The 22,700-nt window shown below is 34.6% G+C and overlaps 1 protein-coding gene across 4 annotated transcripts in view; it reads right to left on the reverse strand.

The window, feature by feature from the left end:
- Positions 1 to 22,700, reverse strand: part of LOC149801818 (kelch domain-containing protein 1-like) — a 59,955-nt gene that overhangs the window by 31,592 nt on the left and 5,663 nt on the right. For all 4 annotated transcript variants that reach the window (XM_089956174.1, XM_089956175.1, XM_089956176.1 and 1 more), the window contains exons 2-3: positions 6,473 to 6,690; positions 3,193 to 3,345 (exon numbers count right to left, since the gene is read on the reverse strand). In XM_089956174.1, coding sequence (XP_089812300.1) covers positions 3,193 to 3,345; positions 6,473 to 6,689 — 370 coding nt within the window. In that variant the 5' untranslated portion in view covers position 6,690. The remainder of the gene's footprint in view (positions 1 to 3,192; positions 3,346 to 6,472; positions 6,691 to 22,700) is intronic.

Below are 22,700 nucleotides of genomic sequence, written 5' to 3' on the forward strand. Positions count from 1 at the left end.
CTTATCTTATTACTCACTGTGGGTTTGCCATTGGCTGGCCAAATACAGTTTGGTACTCTCCATAAATAATGCACTGTTACTTAAATCTGCTGTGAGTTGTAAGATAAAAGACCAATTCCAGCCAGTTAATGTAAACTATCATAGAGAAGTCACGAGTTTTGAAATATTTCCTCTAAAACAATGATATCTCTGCATTCTTACTGACTTGAAGACAGCAAAGTTTAGATATGAAATGATAAATTATTGAAAATTGGACAAATTATTCACAAATCACTGTGAAAATAATGGTTTTTATGGTTCTACAAATATGTCGACCTTGTAAAAAACTACCATATTTCCAAATATTACTCTTTGTCATGGGAAAACTGTTTTGTGGAATTGTTTTTGGTTTCTCAACTACATACATCTGCTGATCCAATGAGTTTTGTGTGGTTGAAAATTGCAGAAATTTTACAGGTGTAATATTTGACTAAGGCAAGATACAACAATAAAGCCTGGGAAAGACAACAATTGTGTATATATATATATATATATATATATATATATATATATATATATATATATATATATATATATATATATATAGTGTATGGTAATGTTTTTGTTTTGTAATGTTTGAACATATAAACATGTAAAAACTTCAAATGGGTTGGCTGAGTATCCAATGATACTGTGTGTAAAAGGTGTGATATGAGACGTGTCATCTTTATATAAGACAATTAAAGCTGCATGTTCGCAGTCTGTTGGGGAACATTTTCCATGTTTACAGAAAATTAAAGTAATTCAGGCATCTTGTGGTTTTTAAAATTTCTTTAATTCCTTCATATAAAATACATATTACCTTGTCTAACTTGAAAATAATTTTTAAAACTTACATGTATGGCCCTGCTATCAAATTTCATATATAATTTCTGGGTACTATTATTTAGGAGCTGTTAATCATATTGATCTTAAACTATGTAAATATTGTGCTTTTAATCCAAAATAAACTGTCAAGGCAATGTTTCTTCCTTAAACTTGAAAACCATAAATACCTGGTTGATCAAAAATGAACAGCTCATTTTATTATTACTATTCACAAAATGTTTTTTATTTATCATATTATCTTTAATTATAAATATTGATTAGATCCATTATATTTTATTTCTGACTACTAAATTTAATACTTCTATTCAAGTTACAAATAATAAAAATTAATCAACATATAATTCACTTCTATTAAAGTAATTTGTATGCACAGTATCCAAAATTTGCTTCTATGCTTGGGCATGGGTGTCCAAAATTCACTGCTATGACTGGTAGTGGTAGAAAAAAATCACTTCTGTGGGTGGTCATCCATTTTTGAATGTGCCTTCCCCCCCCCATGGGTATGTTTAAATGGAATAGCCCTCACAAAAACATGAACAATTGCAAAAATTCTTAAAATTAATTACAATGTACTCAAAAACTAATGAATGAAAACCCAGTACATTTATTATTTACAATGCCCACATTTAGTCTTGATACAAATTCAGTCATATCTTTCATTCTGAAGAACATTGTCAACTTTTAATGGGAGTACTAATCCACAATGAATTCAACTTGCATAGTCATCCAAGTTCTTCACATCAATTTCATTTACTTGCAACATGCACTTTCTAACGCTTATATTATTTCTGCTGGTTTGATAATATTGCAACATCCAAAATACCATAGATAACATTGATTTCCTCAAAGCCCTTGTTCTTTATTAGAGAATTCAGTCTTTCACTGGCCACTGCAAACAAATGGGATGCAGTGTGAAGCTCTTCAAAGGCTCCTTCACTTTTTTCTGCTCTGACTCTTTTTCTAATAGCTTTCCATTCTTTTTTCATTCTTGTTCACGGCTTCTGTCAAGCTGGTCTATTTGATTTTGCTTTTATTTCTTCAGGAGATCCGACTCAGCCTTTCCTCCTTTACATGATTTTTGTATGTACTGTATAATATTTTCCCACGACTTAGTAAGCTCTGAGTTAATGGAATATCACTAATGTTTTCCTTGTACATCATGACAGCATCTCGGGTAAGTTTTGGTCCATTTACAGACTCTTCTACACGGAATGTTTGGTCATAAAACTTTCACATCTCTTGAGAACAATTTTTGTTTACCATGCTTAAACAAAACATTCAAGAGACAAACTTGTTTAATAAGAAAAATCAATGGCTTTCAACACCACTCCCTTGATAACTTAATCCCTGATAACTCGCGAGCCCACTTATAACGCGAGGGTCAGTCATGGATCCCATTCTTTTAAACAAGAAAATACCAAGATGATTTTTAAATGAGTATTCAGCCATTAAACAAACCAGTTTCCCCCCCCCCATGTTTTTCTCAATGTCAAACAAGGATGGCATCATTTCATACTGTTATGGAGGTCCCTCAATAAATTGTGCCCTCGCTTATAGCGTGGTCTATGTTTTTGGACCCTGTTGTGCACGAGTTATAGAGGTGGTGGATATTTATTTGCTGTAGTCTGGTTATTTCTTTACTTTATTGGTAAGTTTTCATTCTATTTCTGAGATTATAAAACAGTACGTTATCCAAGTGGCAACTAAATTACATGACAAGTTTTTTTCTAACTGGTTAGATGCTGTAAAGGCAATCATGCACATTTAAAATAGGTCAGAGGTAACTACCCCAGGGGGTGTGATTGTCTGTCTCTGTGATATGATAAAAAATGTGTATTTTAACACTTAAACAGAATGAACAAACAAGATGTGGACACCTGTGGGACAAAGATGACTCTAATTCATGTTATACCAAAGCAAAATCTGGCCATTATCTATGTGTTAATTTTGTGGTCCTGGACCCAAATATATATATATATAATTCATTATTTTAAACATTACAGTATGTCAAAAATCTCAATCAGAGAAAGAAGAAATTAGTTTCATTAAATTCTTTTTCATACAGTAGTTAATTCTAAGATAAAACTAAACACACTATAAAGAAGCCACAAGATGCCTTGAAAAACTGTGTTAGGTACAGCAGAAACAGTATGTTACTTACAAAAACCACTAGAGAATGGAGCGTTCATATCTACTTAATGATAATGATGAACAGTTGGAATCAATTAGAATAAAATATTCCTTTGAAATATCTCACACAAATCAGCCCTCTGTATTTGGGTTAAAAGTTTAAATATTACAAATATAACAAAGTTTTAGACCAACCTGTATCAAATATGTGGACATCATCAAACCAACCGCATTCTTGGCTAAGACCACCAAACAAAAACAATTTGTTCCCGACACTGACTAGACTTGCTGCCGATCTAGGTGGTGGTATCTGACCCTTTACAACAACTTTACTCCAAGTCTTGGTATCTGTAGAGGAAAGTAGATATAAAAGGATAAATGTTTAAAATATCATCTCCTTTTTACCATAAGAAAATATTTTGCAGTACTGTTTTATGACATAAACAATTGCTATTATTTCAGAAAGATTTAAATGCCACAATAATCTCTTTAAATTTGAGTAACTTGTCTATGCTTTACAGGCGAGACAAAATGTACAAAATAATTAATAAAAATTAGATAATTCTTCCCAGTAGCTGTTTCTTTTCAATACAAAATCTTTTCTTTTCTAATACCAGTTTTCTTTTGCCATGTTTATATTTATAAAAATTACCTAACTCTGTTGTCAGTTAATTTTTTTTTTTTTAAATTATTAAAATTATCCTCTATACAGATAACTGGTGTTACTGTGTGGAATCCATTTTTCTTCTTCCAGTGACATCTACCCTTTTTACTCCAAAATCCAGTTATTGTTGTTTATGTCAATGACCTTAATCTATGACCTTTTAGTTCCAAAATCAATAGGTTTCTTCCATACCTCTGGTGCAAGTCATCTTATATATCTGTTTTACACCTTTTCTACAGTGAGGAGCTGCAGCAACACCAGGAAGCCACAAACAAAAGTAAATGACAAAGTCTTGCCTGACTTAAGAAGTGTTGCCGATTGATATCAACAATCATGAATGGAAACATTCCTTGGTATAATAAACGAATTATCTTTCCTTGAAAACATGTATGAACAATCAAGAAAATAGCCTGAAGGCACTTTCCTAAGGAATGCTTTTCATTAAAAGACATACTCTGCACCTGTTGAATTTGTTTCGGAACTTGATGTTCATGTTGTTTCACAGCAAATCAAAGAACTGCATCACAGACATAGAAGTTGCTGCTGTGAAGAAAGGGTGCTGCAATAATGGATAAGCTGCTACACCAGAGCACCTTACTGATCTGCAGAGAACCCCAATATTCCATTCAAGACAAGATAATTAATGAAAGTCAACTTGACAAGTGATATTTATGATTTACACGCCCGGTGTAAGTGTCTAAAGTTACACAATGGTAGTCAAAAATCAACTTATCTTCAGCTTTTGTCTTGAACAAAATAAAAAGAATCATGCTGCATTTAAATTCTGTAAACAATGTTTAAGCAGATAACATTTTAGAAAGATCAAAAATACTTAATGCAAATTCCTTAGCGAGGCAAGAGGAGGAACTAAAGCTTTTGGGATCTTAATGCTTAAATGTGGGGAAAATCTTTATTCAGATTTTTTTCCCTGTGTTTCGTGGATGATGTGTCGATTAAAAATTCACTGCCACCGAATTTTTCAAATTTAACACTAAATCAATGAAGATTTAGATATGTAAAATTACTGACTGCATTACTTCTGTTGATTCAGGTTCCATTTCATTGCCTGTTATATGTGACTTTGTTCCCAGAACAAGCCAACTGTCCATTACTTTCACAAAGAACAGTCATTTAAAATGTTTTCTTAGTGCAGCATATGGTCAAAACTTCTGATCAAAAACAGCAAAAAGTTAATTAATATTTTCTACAATTTTTTTAAAGGAAGAATAGCAGGAAAATATAGATTTACTGATCTTAACCAGTCCACCTGAGAAATATCATAAAGAGCTAGACGAGTACTGGCCATTCTGAATTTTCTACCAAGTAATTTCACAAGTTCTTGTTGTATCAGTTTTTTTCAATGCCATATATTCCCTTTGTAACATCATCATGAGTGTATTCAGTTCTGGTCTTCATACCTACAGGTGGGGTTCAAATAATGGTCTTCCACATTTAAATTCCTCAACCAGTTATTTGGCTCCATAACATACTTAGGGCAATTACTGTCATATCTGGAGGTTTTAGGTCTTTTTCTTTAAAAATAGGTACAGCATTAGGTTTTGACTACTTGACCTATCTGGGCAGGTAATACATGAGCCAACTTCTGTGAAGATCTCACATTCAAATGCAACAAGTCTTAAACGATGCAAAAGATTTTTTTAAGAACAGTGTAAATGGGGATTTAAGGTGTAGAAGATTCAAAAGAGTGTTGAAGGGACTGACACTCTCCTGGCTAAAAAGAAATTCTAGGAATTCAAGATAAGACTTTCTTCTTTTAAAATGTTGAGTGTTGAAACTATCTCTGATATGTTTGAGCAACATGATTTTCAAATTAGCAAGCAGCCATACTGATGACAGTAAGATCAGCACAATTTTCATTTCAGTTAAGTTGGAAACCATCAAGTCAGGAGCCATATTTGAGGTCAGATCAGCACCATTTGTATTTAAAAGCAACTTGATATCATAATTAGTCTTTTGGAAGAACCGCATGTCAATATAACTTTCTGTTTGGGAGGAGTAGCAACATCATGATTTTCAAGAGGGATGTCAGATGGGCATCATTTTCATTCTAACACCAACCAGACCTTAAAATAAATCTTCTGGAAATAGTTAATGTCAATATGACTTCATCCAGGAATAGTGACACAATTTTCAAGATGGCTACTGTGGCAGCTATACTGTACCTCAAATCAAGACAATTTTTATTAAAGACCAACCAGACACCATAAAAAGTCTACCAGTGAAACACCATGTTGATATGACTTGCTCTTCAGGAGTAGCAATAACAAGATTTTGAAGATGGCTGCTGTGGGGTGGCATATCAGATGTCGTGTTGGCACCATTGCAGTTAGGACCAACTAGACATAAGACGCCTTGCGATAAAAAGATAATGCCAATATGACTTCCATTCAGAAGAGTAATAAAAAGATTATGATTGCTGTCATGGTGGCCTTGATATTAGATGTCAGATCAGCACCTTTTTCAAACATGACCAACTAGACATGAAAGCCTTTTGCTAAATGCCCATCTTGATATCAAGATATTAAATATGACTGCTTTAGTAGCCAAACTGCATGTCTAAGCAGTATCATTTTCATTATGGATAAAGTTTCATGCCAATCCAATAAGTAGTAGAGGAGTAGCGATAATAAACTTATGCGAATGGATCGATGTCAGATGATGTACGACACAAGATGGAAGTTGGACAACATGCCATAAGCCTGTCTATGATCAGCTGCATGAAGAAACCTCCATATTAGTCAGTCATATCAAGATAATAATTCACAAATATATTCAATGATGTGGACCTACCTATATCAAAACAATGCAGTTCGTTAGACTCTAATATTTCTGTGTCTGACTGTAAGACACCTCCAAATATGTACAGTTTGTTTCCATGACTACAAGTGCACTGTCCTTCCCTGAGGGGGAACTTGTAATCGGCAGAGACGCTCTCCCATGTCACCTCAATATCATTGTCAATAGTTTCTCCACATGAACCGCTTGCTTGGCTGCTTTCATTGCCCATTCTGAAAACAAAAAATAGACTTGTAAGAAATAAAAATGAAAGCAAAATTAAGTGCACAAGCCATTGCAAACTCCCCACTTTTTACAATATACTCACTCCAACCCAGACAGTGATCCAGGAGGTCAAAGATAATGAAAAATCTACCAAATTTCTTCCTGCAACATCTACATTTATTATATAGTCAAGTGTGAAATATAGAAAATTATTGGTGAAATATTTTGCACATTTATTTTTAATTGCTATATTTCACACAAGATTTCCCATCATGCCATGAATGCTTGTGTGTGCCTATAGAAGTTACAGCAAGAAAAGCATGCATTTTGTGAATGAAAAGAAACTGCATTACTTTTCAGGCATGGAAATGGTATTTTGTAGAAGATATCTTACTCATTTCTGTTTGATTCTTTACAAAGTTAAACAACCCTGACAAGTGACAACAATGTAAAAAGTCCAGTGTACAATATTGCTCAGATAGAATTTCCTTTGCTGTCAAAATACTTCACAAAATGTCAATACCGGTAACTGAATTTATTGCAACATATCAGATTATTCCAAAACTGATATTTTCTCAAAACTGACATTTTTATGATCAGCTAACCTGGGATTGAAACTGACATGAACTTATCAAATGCAAGATTGAAGTGGTGTGCTGAAAAGTGAATTTAACACATAAAGCTTTGATTCAGAAGTTTGGTACATTTTCTTTTCCTACATAAATACCCGAGATATTATTTTCATCTCATGGTACAAAAATTACATTTTAACTTGTGGCTTTGCCACTCATTAAACTACACTGTATCACACTTTTGTACAATATAGTGACATGTATCCAGTATTCAAGTAGGAAAATAAAATATCCTCTATACATAAAGTTGGGTCATAAAATATTTGAAACTGTCACTGTAATCTTAAAAACGTTCATTTCCAACCCCTGAACCCACTCGCATGAATCCCATGAAGTGAGAGTCAAAGAAACCCCCCTTGCGGTTTTATATCAGAACTAAAACATTTCGTGAATTTCAATCCAGCAGTTTAAATGTGAAAATAGATGGATAGATGGAGGGTATCACAGTGGTCCCCCTTACAATGTGTCATACACAAAAAACACCAAATAAATGGTTCTATACAACTAGTTGTGTCAGTGAGCCATGCTATGTTGCAATTCCTCCATACATGACTCATAAAAACCTGAACATAAAATTTTAACACAGAATCTTAACACTGATAATGCATATGGAAATTGAGCTTACTGTAGGAAACAAACTTAAATTAATGTTGACAACAGGGGCACTACCTAAAAATCTTAACCGATACTGGAAAAATAAAATAAAACGATAGATTTCATTTATTTTCAGATGTGGAGCAATTAGAAAGAAACGAGACTTGAATGAGTTAGGAATAGGCACAAAGTTATTCAATTCTTCATTTATTTTGAATAAGAGCATGAGATAAATATGAAACTAATTCAGGTTTTTTTTTTAATTTACTGTAACATAAATATTCATAACTGTGATGATGCAAGAAATAATTTCACAATAAATGAGGAAATGGACTCCAAGAAAGTAAGAAAAGCCCCATATAAATCCGATGCAGGTGGACTTCAAAGACCTTTGTAAAGCTTAAGAAAACATTTAGCAAAATTAACATCAGTCAAGAATTAGTCCAAGCCCTTGTAATGAACTGCACCAAGCATCTACGAATGAGATTAGAGCACAAACAATCACAGAATATAAATAGGAGGAAAGATGCTAAGAATCAGAAATATGATAATACATGTACCTGCTGCACTATGTAAACTGTTACTAACTCTACTGATAAAAAGACAGCAATATAAAACTATTAACTAGCAGAATGCTTTTCAAAATGGCTTCACTTGTCATTTTCCTCCAATGAACTATGCCTTCATAACTGAAGAATACGTCATTGAATTCAACAACAGAAAGTTGATGTGTATTTTGCTTAACTAGAGGCACTTGATGCTGTTATCACAGCATTTTGACATGCATTCATGTGTATGTGGTTCACTTTGGTCAATATCAAGGATATTTAACTGTGGAGCAACTATCTGTCTCAAGTGGACGAGTTCTGTCTGACCTACTTGAAGCTGTACATGGTGTAAGCCACAAGATCTATATAAATGACTTATCTGTGGCATTGGAACAAGCCTTGCAGCTAAGTACGGCACAGCTCCCCTACAAATGATACCGACACTGCATTCCACAACACTACCATGGAACACCAGCACACTATTGACACAGACCAGGTTACAGTATAGGAAATGATAGATACACAAACTTACAGCCCTCCAAAAGTATCATATTCCCACTGAAAGGGTCATACTCACTGAACCACTTAAAAAAAAGGAAATACAAACATATCTTATTGTTTGAAATATCATTTGGAGCTAGTAATGCATCTTTTATATAATGCTCATCAGGGAAAACAGAGACAGCAACTGTAATCATCAATGACAATCTAAAATTGCATTAACCACGCCAAGGATAACTTTTGGACCTGTTAGGTATATCACTCATATAATTAAAGTGAACTGAGTGAAACTAGATTTTTACAAAAATAGCTGGGTAATAATCATTAAAAACTGAAAAATACTGAACGATTTTTTTGTGTTTATGTTCTCAAAAAAATCCATTTCACTACACTCATATTATTCTTGGAGATACTCTACCAGTGGCCACTCACTGTACATTTGGTGTACCAACAACAAACTGAACATTGTTTCATATTGTATTTAGTACTATGCATTTATTGCAGCATTTTTTGTATCACTTACATCGATTACTTCCAAGCATGTTAATGACTGTCATCACAAATCACATTTCTGTGTGAAACCTTGTTTCCATCCTGTTATTTGGATAATTTAAGTTTCTGATTCAAAATATTTATTGTTTATATCCAAGAAAATACTTCTCACTATTGATAATGACAATGGACTGTCATTTGACTGGAAAAAAAGCTAAAAATTGTTTAATTTTTCAAAAGACTTTCTGGCTTCAGAGATTTTCTTCATTTTTCCCAACAATTTTAGCATCTGATATTATCTAAACACCTGATTTTATGCAAGTAATGAGCAAGCAAGCATGCTGCCAATTGCAACAATAAAAGTCTGACTGGTTTACTGTATTAGTTCATACACTAAGCATGTGCTTTTCTTTAGTTCATTCTATCAATAATGTAAATGGCACCAGGCAATAAAATTACACTGGATGTTTAAAACAGGAGTATATTTACACAAATATATGCACATCGTCATCTTGGCAGGCTTAATAAACATAAATATCTTTAAAATATTCTGTGATATTTACCTTCTACCTAATCACATTATGGAAGGAGGTTAGCTAAGAGACAAACAGTACTCTGAAATGCTAAGGCTAGAAAAGAGCAATAACTAGCAGTTTCATAATTTCAACAGTCCAAAGGCTAGCAAAGTTTCAGTTGTTACCAGTCACCATTTTGTGGGAAGGACTACCAGCCATTTGGATACATAGCAATAATACTGAATTCTAGACCTGTGTACTAAAAGCAACAGCTGATCGATGACATCAAAGCATTATCTACTTATCTACAACATCCAAAATTCTTCACATTGATCTGTATAAGGAAGTACCTAAAACCATTAAAATTACAAAAGTACCTATAAAACCGTTAAAATTACAAAAGAGAAAAAGGCAAGCCATCTCATGACTAAACGTTCAATATTCTTCACTTTGATTAATAAATCATGGAATATAGAAACCAGGATTATACCAATCACCACGAAATTTGCCAATCAACTGTGCTGCTAGCTAGACAATTACACATAATCTTTCTCCATGCTCACACCATTAACAACTTTTATCTTTAAACTGAATACTATAAGATGATAGTATGCACAGACCTAACAAAATTGGCATAATAAAAAAATGTAGAATCGAGTGTGGCTCTGCCACCTGTATTTGTGCAATTACATACACTTTATATTGCATCTAAAAAATCTTAATCATAAAACTTCAACACAAGACTGTTTTTATTGCTGCCATCACCATCACAGACCTGCCAACGTTGAAAAAATCAAAATCTGGAATTTGTTATTTCAGTCCATTGTATGTTGCAGATTTGCATTTCTGAAGAAGTTCACCATTTATTTGTCCTTGGATGCCAAATTTGCTAACAAGAATACCTTCTAGTGTTGATGCTGACGGGCTGGCTCTTGGCTGGTTCTGTTTTTTCTGACCATTGAGAATGCTCTCTCAGCATTGCTGTTGTTGTGCAGTATTGAAAGTAATGATAGCATTACTCTCCCAAGGGTTGGAAACAACAGTTGGCCAGATCCATCCTTTTTTTTCTAAGAGCAACCCACTTAAGGATGACTTACTTATTCATGCAAGCATTGCAGATGTGTCTAAACAATCTGTAGTATTGCTTGGCATATTTCTCCAACCGATTGGAAGGAATCAATACTGATGATCAGCATAGTTTCAGCTTTATCAAATCTATAATTTTGATGCAGAAATGAATGTGGAAAGAGCCGATCATCAGTGGCAGAATGCATTATAGGCCCCACGAGTTGATGGACGAATGAAAGCAAACTGTTTCTCCCAATCACTGCTGTTATTTGTTGATCCCATTACTTTTTCTTGGCTAGTGAAAAGTCATGTTATTCCTTTTCTTCTTTTTTTCTCTTCTTGCTGAGAAACTTATCCATTATGATGCTGAGATTTGCTGATGGTGTCGGATAAAGAGAACCACACTGTGAGACAATCTCTTTGTAGGACTCGTGGCAATAATTCAGTTCCCTTGGTAAACCTATGCAAACACCATAATAATAAAAATTCAATAACTTAACATTTTTGAGTGCTTATTATCAAACCTATATTTATCAGTATAGATGAAACCTGGATGTCATCTTCTGTGTAGAGGAAAGGATATAAGCCGCAACATTTTCTGGACCTGCATGTGTCTGAAACACGTTCTTTCAATTCCACACCAAACAGTCAGGTGCTAATTTTAGTAATGAAAGTTCCAATCTCAAGACTGTTAAAGGACTGAAATTCCATCAATAAAACAATGTCTCTATTTTTTTTCACTTACAACTAGGATAAGCTCTCAAAAAATTCTTTTACCTAAAACATAATTTACATTATTAACCAATCCTGGTCAGCCAAACCCATATATACTCTATTTAATGTTCACCCATTTCTAGGCTGGTTCCCATTTTTCCATATCATTAGTACCGTGCGTCCTGTATTGGCAGATGAAACCCAGAAATCAAGCTGTATGGTACCAGAAACAGAAACAGGGAAATGGAAGGGAAAATAATGTTTTTTTATATATAAAAATATGGATTTCTTTTTCGAGGAGTTGAAAAATAAGGATCTTTTCTTAAAAATCAGGGAATCGGATCATAGGTCCAAAAATCGGGATTCTCACGATTTTTTCAGTAGGGTTGACAGGTCTGCAGCACCACCAAAAAGATGTTGCCTACAAGTACATCGCATATACAGGTGAGAAGAAAACCAAAATCCCAGAATCAGAAGGCCAAGTATACTGCATGGATACCTGACACAAGTTTGATAGTGAAATGGGGCAAATTCTATGTGTGTGCCTTTGTGAGACATCTTATTATTTTAAAAAATGATCTGAATGAATAATACCACAAAAGCTACACATATAACAAAATTTTCAACATTAAATTCACAAGTTTAATTAAGATCTTTATATGCCCGAGATGCAGCAGATCCTTTATGATGTTCTTATCTTATATGGCATATTTATGGTTAACCCTAACCCTCACAAATTTTAAATTGTATGCCCCTTGTGTAGAAAATACCTATTATGAATTTGAAGGGATGACAGGGTTTATTAACTTGTCTTTATACTATGGCTCTAAGAACCCACAAAAACAAAGCTCATGAGTTGACAATACACCCTAAATGGCCCCCAACCCCACAAGTTAATTAACAATTTTTACTGAAGAGCATCAGTCATGTCACCAATTATGTTTGTAGTTTACATGGTGAAGCAGATGATTTGTTTAACACTTATATTTGTACACATAAAGAAAATCTATGATTTTGTTTACCCTGAACATAGTTATTCATAAAAAAAATGTTAAGATTCACCGTTATCAACTTCCTGACATTGTATAGCTACAGATTATTCATATCTTAATCATGATGACATCACTAAACAGAATGTTGAAATGCCACTTCAACACGTACACAATGGTAACTGGATGTACCACTATAATGCAATACATGTAATAGGACACGTGAAGTAAATCTGAAGACCACAAGACTGTATGTGCCAAAACACCCTCAGCTACCCAGTTTATGTGTACAGAATAAAAATTTAAAAAATGTATTGTTTTTATTTTTGTTGACAAAATTAGTAAAATTCCTGCACTGTCTAATTATCCAGTAAGATGGGAAGTTTTTTTTCCATGTTGGTAACCGCTAAGGGAATTACATTTTCTCATTCGGCAATAGAGAAATAACTTATTAAAAGAATAACAGAAATATGTTTAATATTTACATGTCTGACCAACTTACAATAACTTAACGAAATATTTGTGTTTCAAGGCATTCTATCTATCTCTCTTGGATGCTAGATAATGATGCAGGTATTCATGAAAATTAAAAATTCTAAGTAAACTGCTTTTATATGAGAGATTGGCACAATAAGTGAGAATCACTGATTCTGAAATTTTTTAACAGCTCTTTTATAATCTTTAATATGACAAAATGCAGTATGATGAATAAGTTAGAACCAAAGGGTAATATATTGATATTTTTTAAATTCTTTACAAAATAAATTACATCTTTTTATGTGACATAGACCTCTATGTTAAACAAGTCAAAATCACAAAGCACTACATTAAATTTCTCATTTACAAAACCTATTCAGTGCTAAAAATAATCTTAGGGCAATGGATGAGGCCATTTTAAAAGTGAGACGCCCATCAAGTTTGTCAATTGCCTGTGAAATTTTTTATTTTCCTGATGAAATGCAGAAATTTATTTTCAAGATAATGAGACTAGGAAATTATTAATATTTTATTCCCCTTGTATGCCACTTACCCTTACAAAGATGGTCTACTTATCAAACTTCTAATATTTATCCCCATGTATGCCCCTTACCATTATGGAAATTGTCTACTTATCATACTTGTAATATTTATCCCCATGTATGCCCCTTACCATTATGGAAATTGTCTACTTATCATACTTGTAATATTTATCCCCATGTATGCCCCTTACCATTATGGAAATTGTCTACTTATCATACTTGTAATATTTTATCCCCATGTATGCCCCTTACTATTACGGAAATTGTCTACTTATCAAACTTCTAATATTTATCCCCATGTATGCCCCTTACTATTACGGAAATTGTCTACTTATCAAACTTCTAATATTTATCCCCATGTATGCCCCTTACCATTACGGAAATTGTCTACTTATCAAACTTCTAATATTTATCCCCATGTATGCCCCTTACTATTACGGAAATTGTCTACTTATCATACTTGTAATATTTATCCCCATGTATGCCCCTTACCATTATGGAAATTGTCTACTTATCAAACTTCTAATATTTATCCCCATGTATGCCCATTACCATTATGGAAATTGTCTACTTATCATACTTGTAATATTTATCCCCATGTATGCCCATTACCATTATGGAAATTGTCTACTTATCAAACTTCTAATATTTATCCCCATGTATGCCCATTACCATTATGGAAATTGTCTACTTATCAAACTTCTAATATTTATCCCCATGTATGCCCCTTACTATTACGGAAATTGTCTACTTATCATACTTCTAATATTTATCCCCATGTATGCCCCTTACCATTATGGAAATTGTCTACTTATCAAACTTCTAATATTTATCCCCATGTATGCCCCTTACCATTATGGAAATTGTCTACTTATCAAACTTCTAATATTTATCCCAATGTATGCCCATTACCATTATGGAAATTGTCTACTTATCAAACTTCTAATATTTATCCCCATGTATGCCCATTACCATTATGGAAATTGTCTACTTATCAAACTTCTAATATTTATCCCCATGTATGCCCCTTACCATTATGGAAATTGTCTACTTATCAAACTTCTAATATTTATCCCCATGTATGCCCCTTACCATTATGGAAATTGTCTACTTATCATACTTGTAATATTTATCCCCATGTATGCCCCTTACCATTATGGAAATTGTCTACTTATCATACTTGTAATATTTATCCCCATGTATGCCCCTTACCATTATGGAAATTGTCTACTTATCAAACTTCTAATATTTATCCCCATGTATGCCCCTTACCATTATGGAAATTGTCTACTTATCAAACTTCTAATATTTATCCCCATGTATGCCCATTACCATTATGGAAATTGTCTACTTATCAAACTTCTAATATTTATCCCCATGTATGCCCCTTACTATTACGGAAATTGTCTACTTATCATACTTCTAATATTTATCCCCATGTATGCCCCTTACCATTATGGAAATTGTCTACTTATCAAACTTCTAATATTTATCCCCATGTATGCCCCTTACCATTATGGAAATTGTCTACTTATCAAACTTCTAATATTTATCCCCATGTATGCCCCTTACCATTACGGAAATTGTCTACTTATCAAACTTCTAATATTTATCCCCATGTATGCCCATTACCATTATGGAAATTGTCTACTTATCAAACTTCTAATATTTATCCCCATGTATGCCCCTTACTATTACGGAAATTGTCTACTTATCATACTTCTAATATTTATCCCCATGTATGCCCCTTACCATTATGGAAATTGTCTACTTATCAAACTTCTAATATTTATCCCCATGTATGCCCCTTACCATTATGGAAATTGTCTACTTATCAAACTTCTAATATTTATCCCCATGTATGCCCCTTACCATTACGGAAATTGTCTACTTATCAAACTTCTAATATTTATCCCCATGTATGCCCATTACCATTATGGAAATTGTCTACTTATCATACTTCTAATATTTATCCCCATGTATGCCCATTACCATTATGGAAATTGTCTACTTATCAAACTTCTAATATTTATCCCCATGTATGCCCCTTACTATTACGGAAATTGTCTACTTATCATACTTGTAATATTTATCCCCATGTATGCCCATTACCATTATGGAAATTGTCTACTTATCATACTTGTAATATTTATCCCCATGTATGCCCCTTACCATTATGGAAATTGTCTACTTATCATACTTGTAATATTTATCCCCATGTATGCCCCTTACTATTACGGAAATTGTCTACTTATCATACTTGTAATATTTATCCCCATGTATGCCCCTTACCATTATGGAAATTGTCTACTTATCATACTTGTAATATTTATCCCCATGTATGCCCCTTACTATTACGGAAATTGTCTACTTATCATACTTGTAATATTTATCCCCATGTATGCCCCTTACCAGTATGGAAATTGTCTACTTATCATACTTGTAATATTTATCCCCATGTATGCCCCTTACTATTACGGAAATTGTCTACTTATCATACTTGTAATATTTATCCCCATGTATGCCCCTTACCATTATGGAAATTGTCTACTTATCATACTTGTAATATTTATCCCCATGTATGCCCCTTACCATTACGGAAATTGTCTACTTATCATACTTGTAATATTTATCCCCATGTATGCCCCTTACTATTACGGAAATTGTCTACTTATCATACTTGTAATATTTATCCCCATGTATGCCCCTTACCATTACGGAAATTGTCTACTTATCATACTTGTAATATTTATCCCCATGTATGCCTCCTACCATTACGGAAATTGTCTACTTATCAAACTTCTAATATTTATCCCCATGTATGCCTCCTACCATTACGGAAATTGTCTACTTATCATACTTCTAATATTTATCCCCATGTATGCCCCTTACCATTATGGAAATTGTCTACTTATCATACTTGTCTTTTTGTGTTGAGACAAATAGGAAATATGGACTAAAAAATTATGATTTTGGCACAATCACTTGAGTAAGTATTTTAAATTATTTTATTGACTTGTTTAATTGACACTGTGTTGTTCAAGACATTTCAAGTTCAAGATTAATGAATAATAATCAATCTGTCCCTTACTCAAGCTTACGCTAATGTAATGCAACCATTAAGCAGCAACTATGAACAACATCAGAAGTGTACAGAGAAATTGTATAAAAAAATTGCCTGATATGAAATATTTTGGAATAAACACACAACCACTGTCCTACATGGAGATCTCATTCTAATCACATTGTAACAAAGTATGTCATCCTAAAAACACATATTTTGAACTCGCAAACCTCCTAAAATGGTCATGTTGAGAAAAAACAATTTTCTAGTCATTTTCTAAAATAGATACCAAAAAAACCACAACTTTTAATATGTGCCTGTTACATGTAGCATATATAAACGATAAACAGTCATGACTGGAGTTAATGTAAAACAATCCTTTGCGCAGTTTAAATAATGGTAATTAAAAGGCAAAGAAGTCAGATATAAATCACCATTTCATACATTACTTAATTAGCTGACAATAGCTAGTGAGATGTGTTTGAAGACTGCAGTGAGTAAAGCCCATTCTGCTAATTTGCATAGGTAGACTCAGCATGTGAACAGCCCAATAGGTAAATCAAAGAGATGCTAGATGCATGTAGGAGAACAAAGTTATTATGTATTGTTGTTTTGAATGAAAATATTTAAGATATATGTACCACAGGTTTTTGACAAGTTTGTGAACAGCACCAATGTTCCTCTGAAGTCGACTTTACTGCATACATAAAACGCAAAGCATGATGATTTCAATTGTCAGAAGTTTTCAAGTGTGATTCATTTCTGAAGCCAAGTTAAGAAGCAATATGCTATCAATAGCATCATCAAAGCCCAATGAAAAACAAATTTCAGAACTGGTGGAGTTTTACTTTTTAAAGCACACCAGCAAAAAAAATAAAAGGTGGGAGAGAGGTAATTACTTCTTTGCACATACTGCAAACAACATATTGACAAGCATCAACTTGGTTCTGACTAGGATTCGCTCAGAGAATCCAGCTCAGAGAATCCAGCAGAGCAGTTTGAACAACAGTACCATCCAATCTCTAGTAAGTGTACTAATGAACAACAGTGCCATCCTGTCTCTAGTGAGTGTACCAATGAACAACAGTACCATCCAGTCTCTAGTAAGTGTACTAATGAACAACAGTACCATCCAGTCTCTAGTAAGTGTACTAATGAACAACAGTGCCATCCTGTCTCTAGTGAGTGTACCAATGAACAACAGTACCATCTAGTCTCTAGTAAGTGTACCAATGAACAACAGTACCATCCAGTCTCTAGTGAGTGTTGTTGTCGGGTTTAACGCCATTTTTTCAGCACACGATAGGCTATATATGGCGGCCAGTATTAATGGTGGAGGAAGAACCCGGGAAAACCCCAGAAAGAACCACCGACCCACGAGATGCTACTGGCAAGCTTTCTCACACATCCACATTGGCTGAATCTTAGACTCGAACCACCGCAGACAGAGGTGAGATGGTAGTGATCCATAACAAAGAGCGCTTTAGACCACTCAGCCACTCGGGGCCCCTGTCTCTAGTGAGTGTACTAATGAACAACAGTACCATCCAGTCTCTAGTGAGTGTACTAATGAACAACAGTACCATCCAGTCTCTAATGAGTGTACTAATGAACAACAGTGCCATCCTGTCTCTAGTGAGTGTACCAATGAACAACAGTACCATCCAGTCTCTAGTAAGTGTACTAATGAACAACAGTACCATCCAGTCTCTAGTGAGTGTACTAATGAACAACAGTACCATCCAGTCTCTAGTGAGTGTACCAATGAACAACATTACCATCCAGTCTCTAGTGAGTGTACTAATGAACAACAGTGCCATCCTGTCTCTAGTGAGTGTACCAATGAACAACAGTACCATCCAGTCTCTAGTGAGTGTACCAATGAACAACAGTACCATCCAGCCTCTAGTGAGTGTACCAATGAACAACAGTACCATCCAGCCTCTAGTGAGTGTACCAATGAACAACAGTACCATCCAGTCTCTAGTGAGTGTATTAATGAACAACAGTACCATCCAGTCTCTAGTAAGTGTACTAATGAATAACAGTGCCATCCTGTCTCTAGTGAGTGTACCAATGAACAACAGTACCATCCAGCCTCTAGTGAGTGTACCAATGAACAACAGTACCATCCAGTCTCTAGTGAGTGTATTAATGAACAACAGTACCATCCAGTCTCTAGTGAGTGTACTAATGAACAACATTACCATCCAGTCTCTAGTGAGTGTACCAATGAACAACAGTACCATCCAGTCTCTAGTGAGTGTACTAATGAACAACATTACCACCCAGTCTCTAGTGAGTGTACCAATGAACAACAGTACCATCCAGTCTCTAGTGAGTGTACTAATGAACAACAGTACCATCCAGTCTCTAGTGAGTGTACCAATGAACAACAGTACCATCCAGTCTCTAGTGAGTGTACTAATGAACAACAGTACCATCCAGTCTCTAGTGAGTGTACTAATGAACAACATTACCATCCAGTCTCTAGTGAGTGTACTAATGAACAACAGTACCATCCAGTCTCTAGTGAGTGTACTAATGAACAACATTACCACCCAGTCTCTAGTGAGTGTACCAATGAACAACAGTACAATCCAGTCTCTAGTGAGTGTACTAATGAACAACAGTACCATCCAGTCTCTAGTGAGTGTACCAATGAACAACAGTACCATCCAGTCTCTAGTGAGTGTACTAATGAACAACAGTACCATCCAGTCTCTAGTGAGTGTACTAATGAACAACATTACCATCCAGTCTCTAGTGAGTGTACTAATGAACAACAGTACCATCCAGTCTCTAGTGAGTGTACTAATGAACAACAGTACCATCCAGTCTCTAGTGAGTGTACCAATGAACAACAGTACCATCCTGTCTCTAGTGAGTGTACTAATGAACAACAGTGCCATCCTGTCTCTAGTGAGTGTACTAATGAACAACAGTACCATCCAGTCTCTAGTGAGTGTACCAATAAACAACAGTGCCATCCAGTCTCTAGTAAGTGTACCAATGAACAACAGTACCATCCAGTCTCTAGTGAGTGTACCAATGAACAACAGTGCCATCCAGTCTCTAGTAAGTGTACCAATGAACAACAGTACCATCCAGTCTCTAGTGAGTGTACTAATGAATAACAGTGCCATCCTGTCTCTAGTGAGTGTACTAATGAACAACAGTACCATCCAGTCTCTAGTGAGTGTACCAATGAACAACAGTACCATCCAGTCTCTACTAAGTGTACCAATGAACAACAGTGCCATCCAGTCTCTAGTGAGTGTACCAATGAACAACAGTACCATCCAGTCTCTTGTGAGTGTACCAATGAACAACAGTACCATCCAGTCTCTAGTGAGTGTACTAATGAACAACAGTACCATCCAGTCTCTAGTGAGTGTACTAATGAACAACATTACCATCCAGTCTCTAGTGAGTGTACCAATGAACAACAGTACCATCCAGTCTCTAGTGAGTATACCAATGAACAACAGTACCATCCAGTCTCTAGTGAGTGTACTAATGAACAACATTACCATCCAGTCTCTAGTGAGTGTACCAATGAACAACAGTACCATCCAGTCTCTAGTGAGTGTACCAATGAACAACAGTACCATCCAGTCTCTAGTGAGTGTACCAATATACAACAGTACCATCCAGTCTCTAGTGAGTGTACTAATGAACACTAATGACACTTGCATGGCCTTCAACTCCCCCATCATTGAATTAATATTTGAGTTGTAACAATTGCAATGTTGTGTGACAAATAATATTAAAATGATGAAATTTTGGGAATATGGATATTGGAGTCATGGCTTGTAGAATTTCAGTCAGGGCTTGTGATTCTTTTTAAGTTACCTGTACTGAGCCTGTGTCTAAAAATATTTTTCTTTGAGCACTGTCAAGGGACAATAAATGTAGTGTAGGAAAAATTAATACAGTCACACACATGCACACATTCATATAGCACACACTTTTTTTAGATAGACAAATACAAATATAGAGTCAAGGTGACATGGACTTTGTGATATTAGAGTCCTTTGTTTCTGTTTACCATCACATTAGACTCAATGAAATATGTTTGGCTTGCTATTAACTTATAATACAAATACCATAAGACATTGTACATTATAACATATTAAACATACATTAGAATTATAACACATCAATCTTAGTTACTGGTGGAATAATGGTTCCCAGTGCCCCCAGATCAAAATAAATGCTTCTTTCTTTCCCAATTTGATTGCAATACTTTTTTTCAGATTATAGTGGTCTGTAAGAAAAACTTTCAACCCATCTAATCTGGGCATATCCTCTTTTATTTTATATATAGTATGTACTGGCAGCCAAAATTTCAACTTAGAAATTCTGTGTGGATTTTATAACCAATAGATAGATCTTTATAAAAACTAAAAGAACAAAAAAAAAAAGATTATATGTCTACCTCGTCTGGTTCAAAAGTTATGGGTAAAAATATTCTTCATAAAATGCCGAGATTTTCTTCAAATTTGTCAAATTGCATAAATGGCCAAATTAAGTAGCTGATATTATTCAAACTAATTGCAGTTTAAGTCTGGAACTTTCCAGATCTGTTAGTTTCTATACAGAGACTTTGCTCAATTTTTTGGGGAACTCAATTCTCTGAAATAACAATGTAGCAGACCCCCAAAATTAACGATTTTCACCAAACTGGTCAACGGCAAATACAGCCGCAAATATTAAAAATTCAATATCTTGGCCATTTATTTATAAATTTTTAAAATTTAAAGTGTATTGTGTTCAGATTGCTGTAATCTATCTAATGATTCTATAATCTGAGGATTTAAAGCAATTTTGTTTTTAAACATCTCCCCACCTGCTGGGCAGAACTCACATGATGTCAACATACAACCACACAAAAAAGTAAAATATGCACTGCAGAAGAGCACAACCAATAACAATATTTTATTGACATGTAAAAAGCATGTTATATAACAAATTCAATACCAAAATGTCATGTCTGTTTTGGAAAATCAGCTTTGCACAAAAAAAGCCATATCAAAATCTCAATAAAGCAAATACAGCAGGAAAACTTTATAGAAAAATGTTAAGTAATTTCTAAATTACACCTTGCACCACATCAGGATAACAAGTCTTAAGTTATTCGAATGTTATATGTTATCCAGGTTTTGCTGGAATGCCAGTAGTCTCTCTTTCAAAATATTTGGATATTTTACCATCCAAACACGGCCATTTGCTGAGCCAATCTCAAAATCTGATATAAAAATATACTCAGCATTCACGTCTGCCTCATCAGGTACCTCAGGCCAATGATAAGCGTCATCTCTGATCATGCAGCGCTCTAAAAAACTGACAGTCCCTACAGTTTCTGTTTTGACAGCAGTCACCTCTCCGATGTAATAATCGCTGTCATACAGCACACCTACTGTGATGCCTGTTCAAGCAAACTTAAAACGGTCACATTCCTTCAGACAAGGCATATCAGGAGCTTCTTGACATTCTTCCTCTGGCTGGTCTGCTATCATTTCATCTGCCTCTTCATTGGTTGCAGTCTTTAGGAACTCCTTCAAGTTCTTCACCATTTGGTTGAAGGACAAACTAGTTTTCAGGAGTGGCGACTTCATTTGTAAAATGACCCTGTGGTATTGCAGTTCAGCCTTGATTGCACCCAGTCTTCCAGTTCTTTGTATCTTGAAATACTGCAACATCCTGCAAACATCTGCAGCAGTCCTGCATGGGCCATCATGGTTTTTCAGAGTTGCAAGAATTGTCGTCACCTGAGCTTGCTTTTTCAGAAGTGTTGCCTCTTTTTTGGCCTTCTTTTCCTCCAGCTGATGTCTCTTCCTTTCCACTGCATCCTTTTCTTCTTGTTGATGTTTTGCTCT

This window comes from Sinohyriopsis cumingii, chromosome 4 (assembly GCF_028554795.1).
Source record: "Sinohyriopsis cumingii isolate HCF-2022 chromosome 4, ASM2855479v2, whole genome shotgun sequence".
Lineage (NCBI taxonomy): Eukaryota > Metazoa > Mollusca > Bivalvia > Unionida > Unionidae > Sinohyriopsis > Sinohyriopsis cumingii.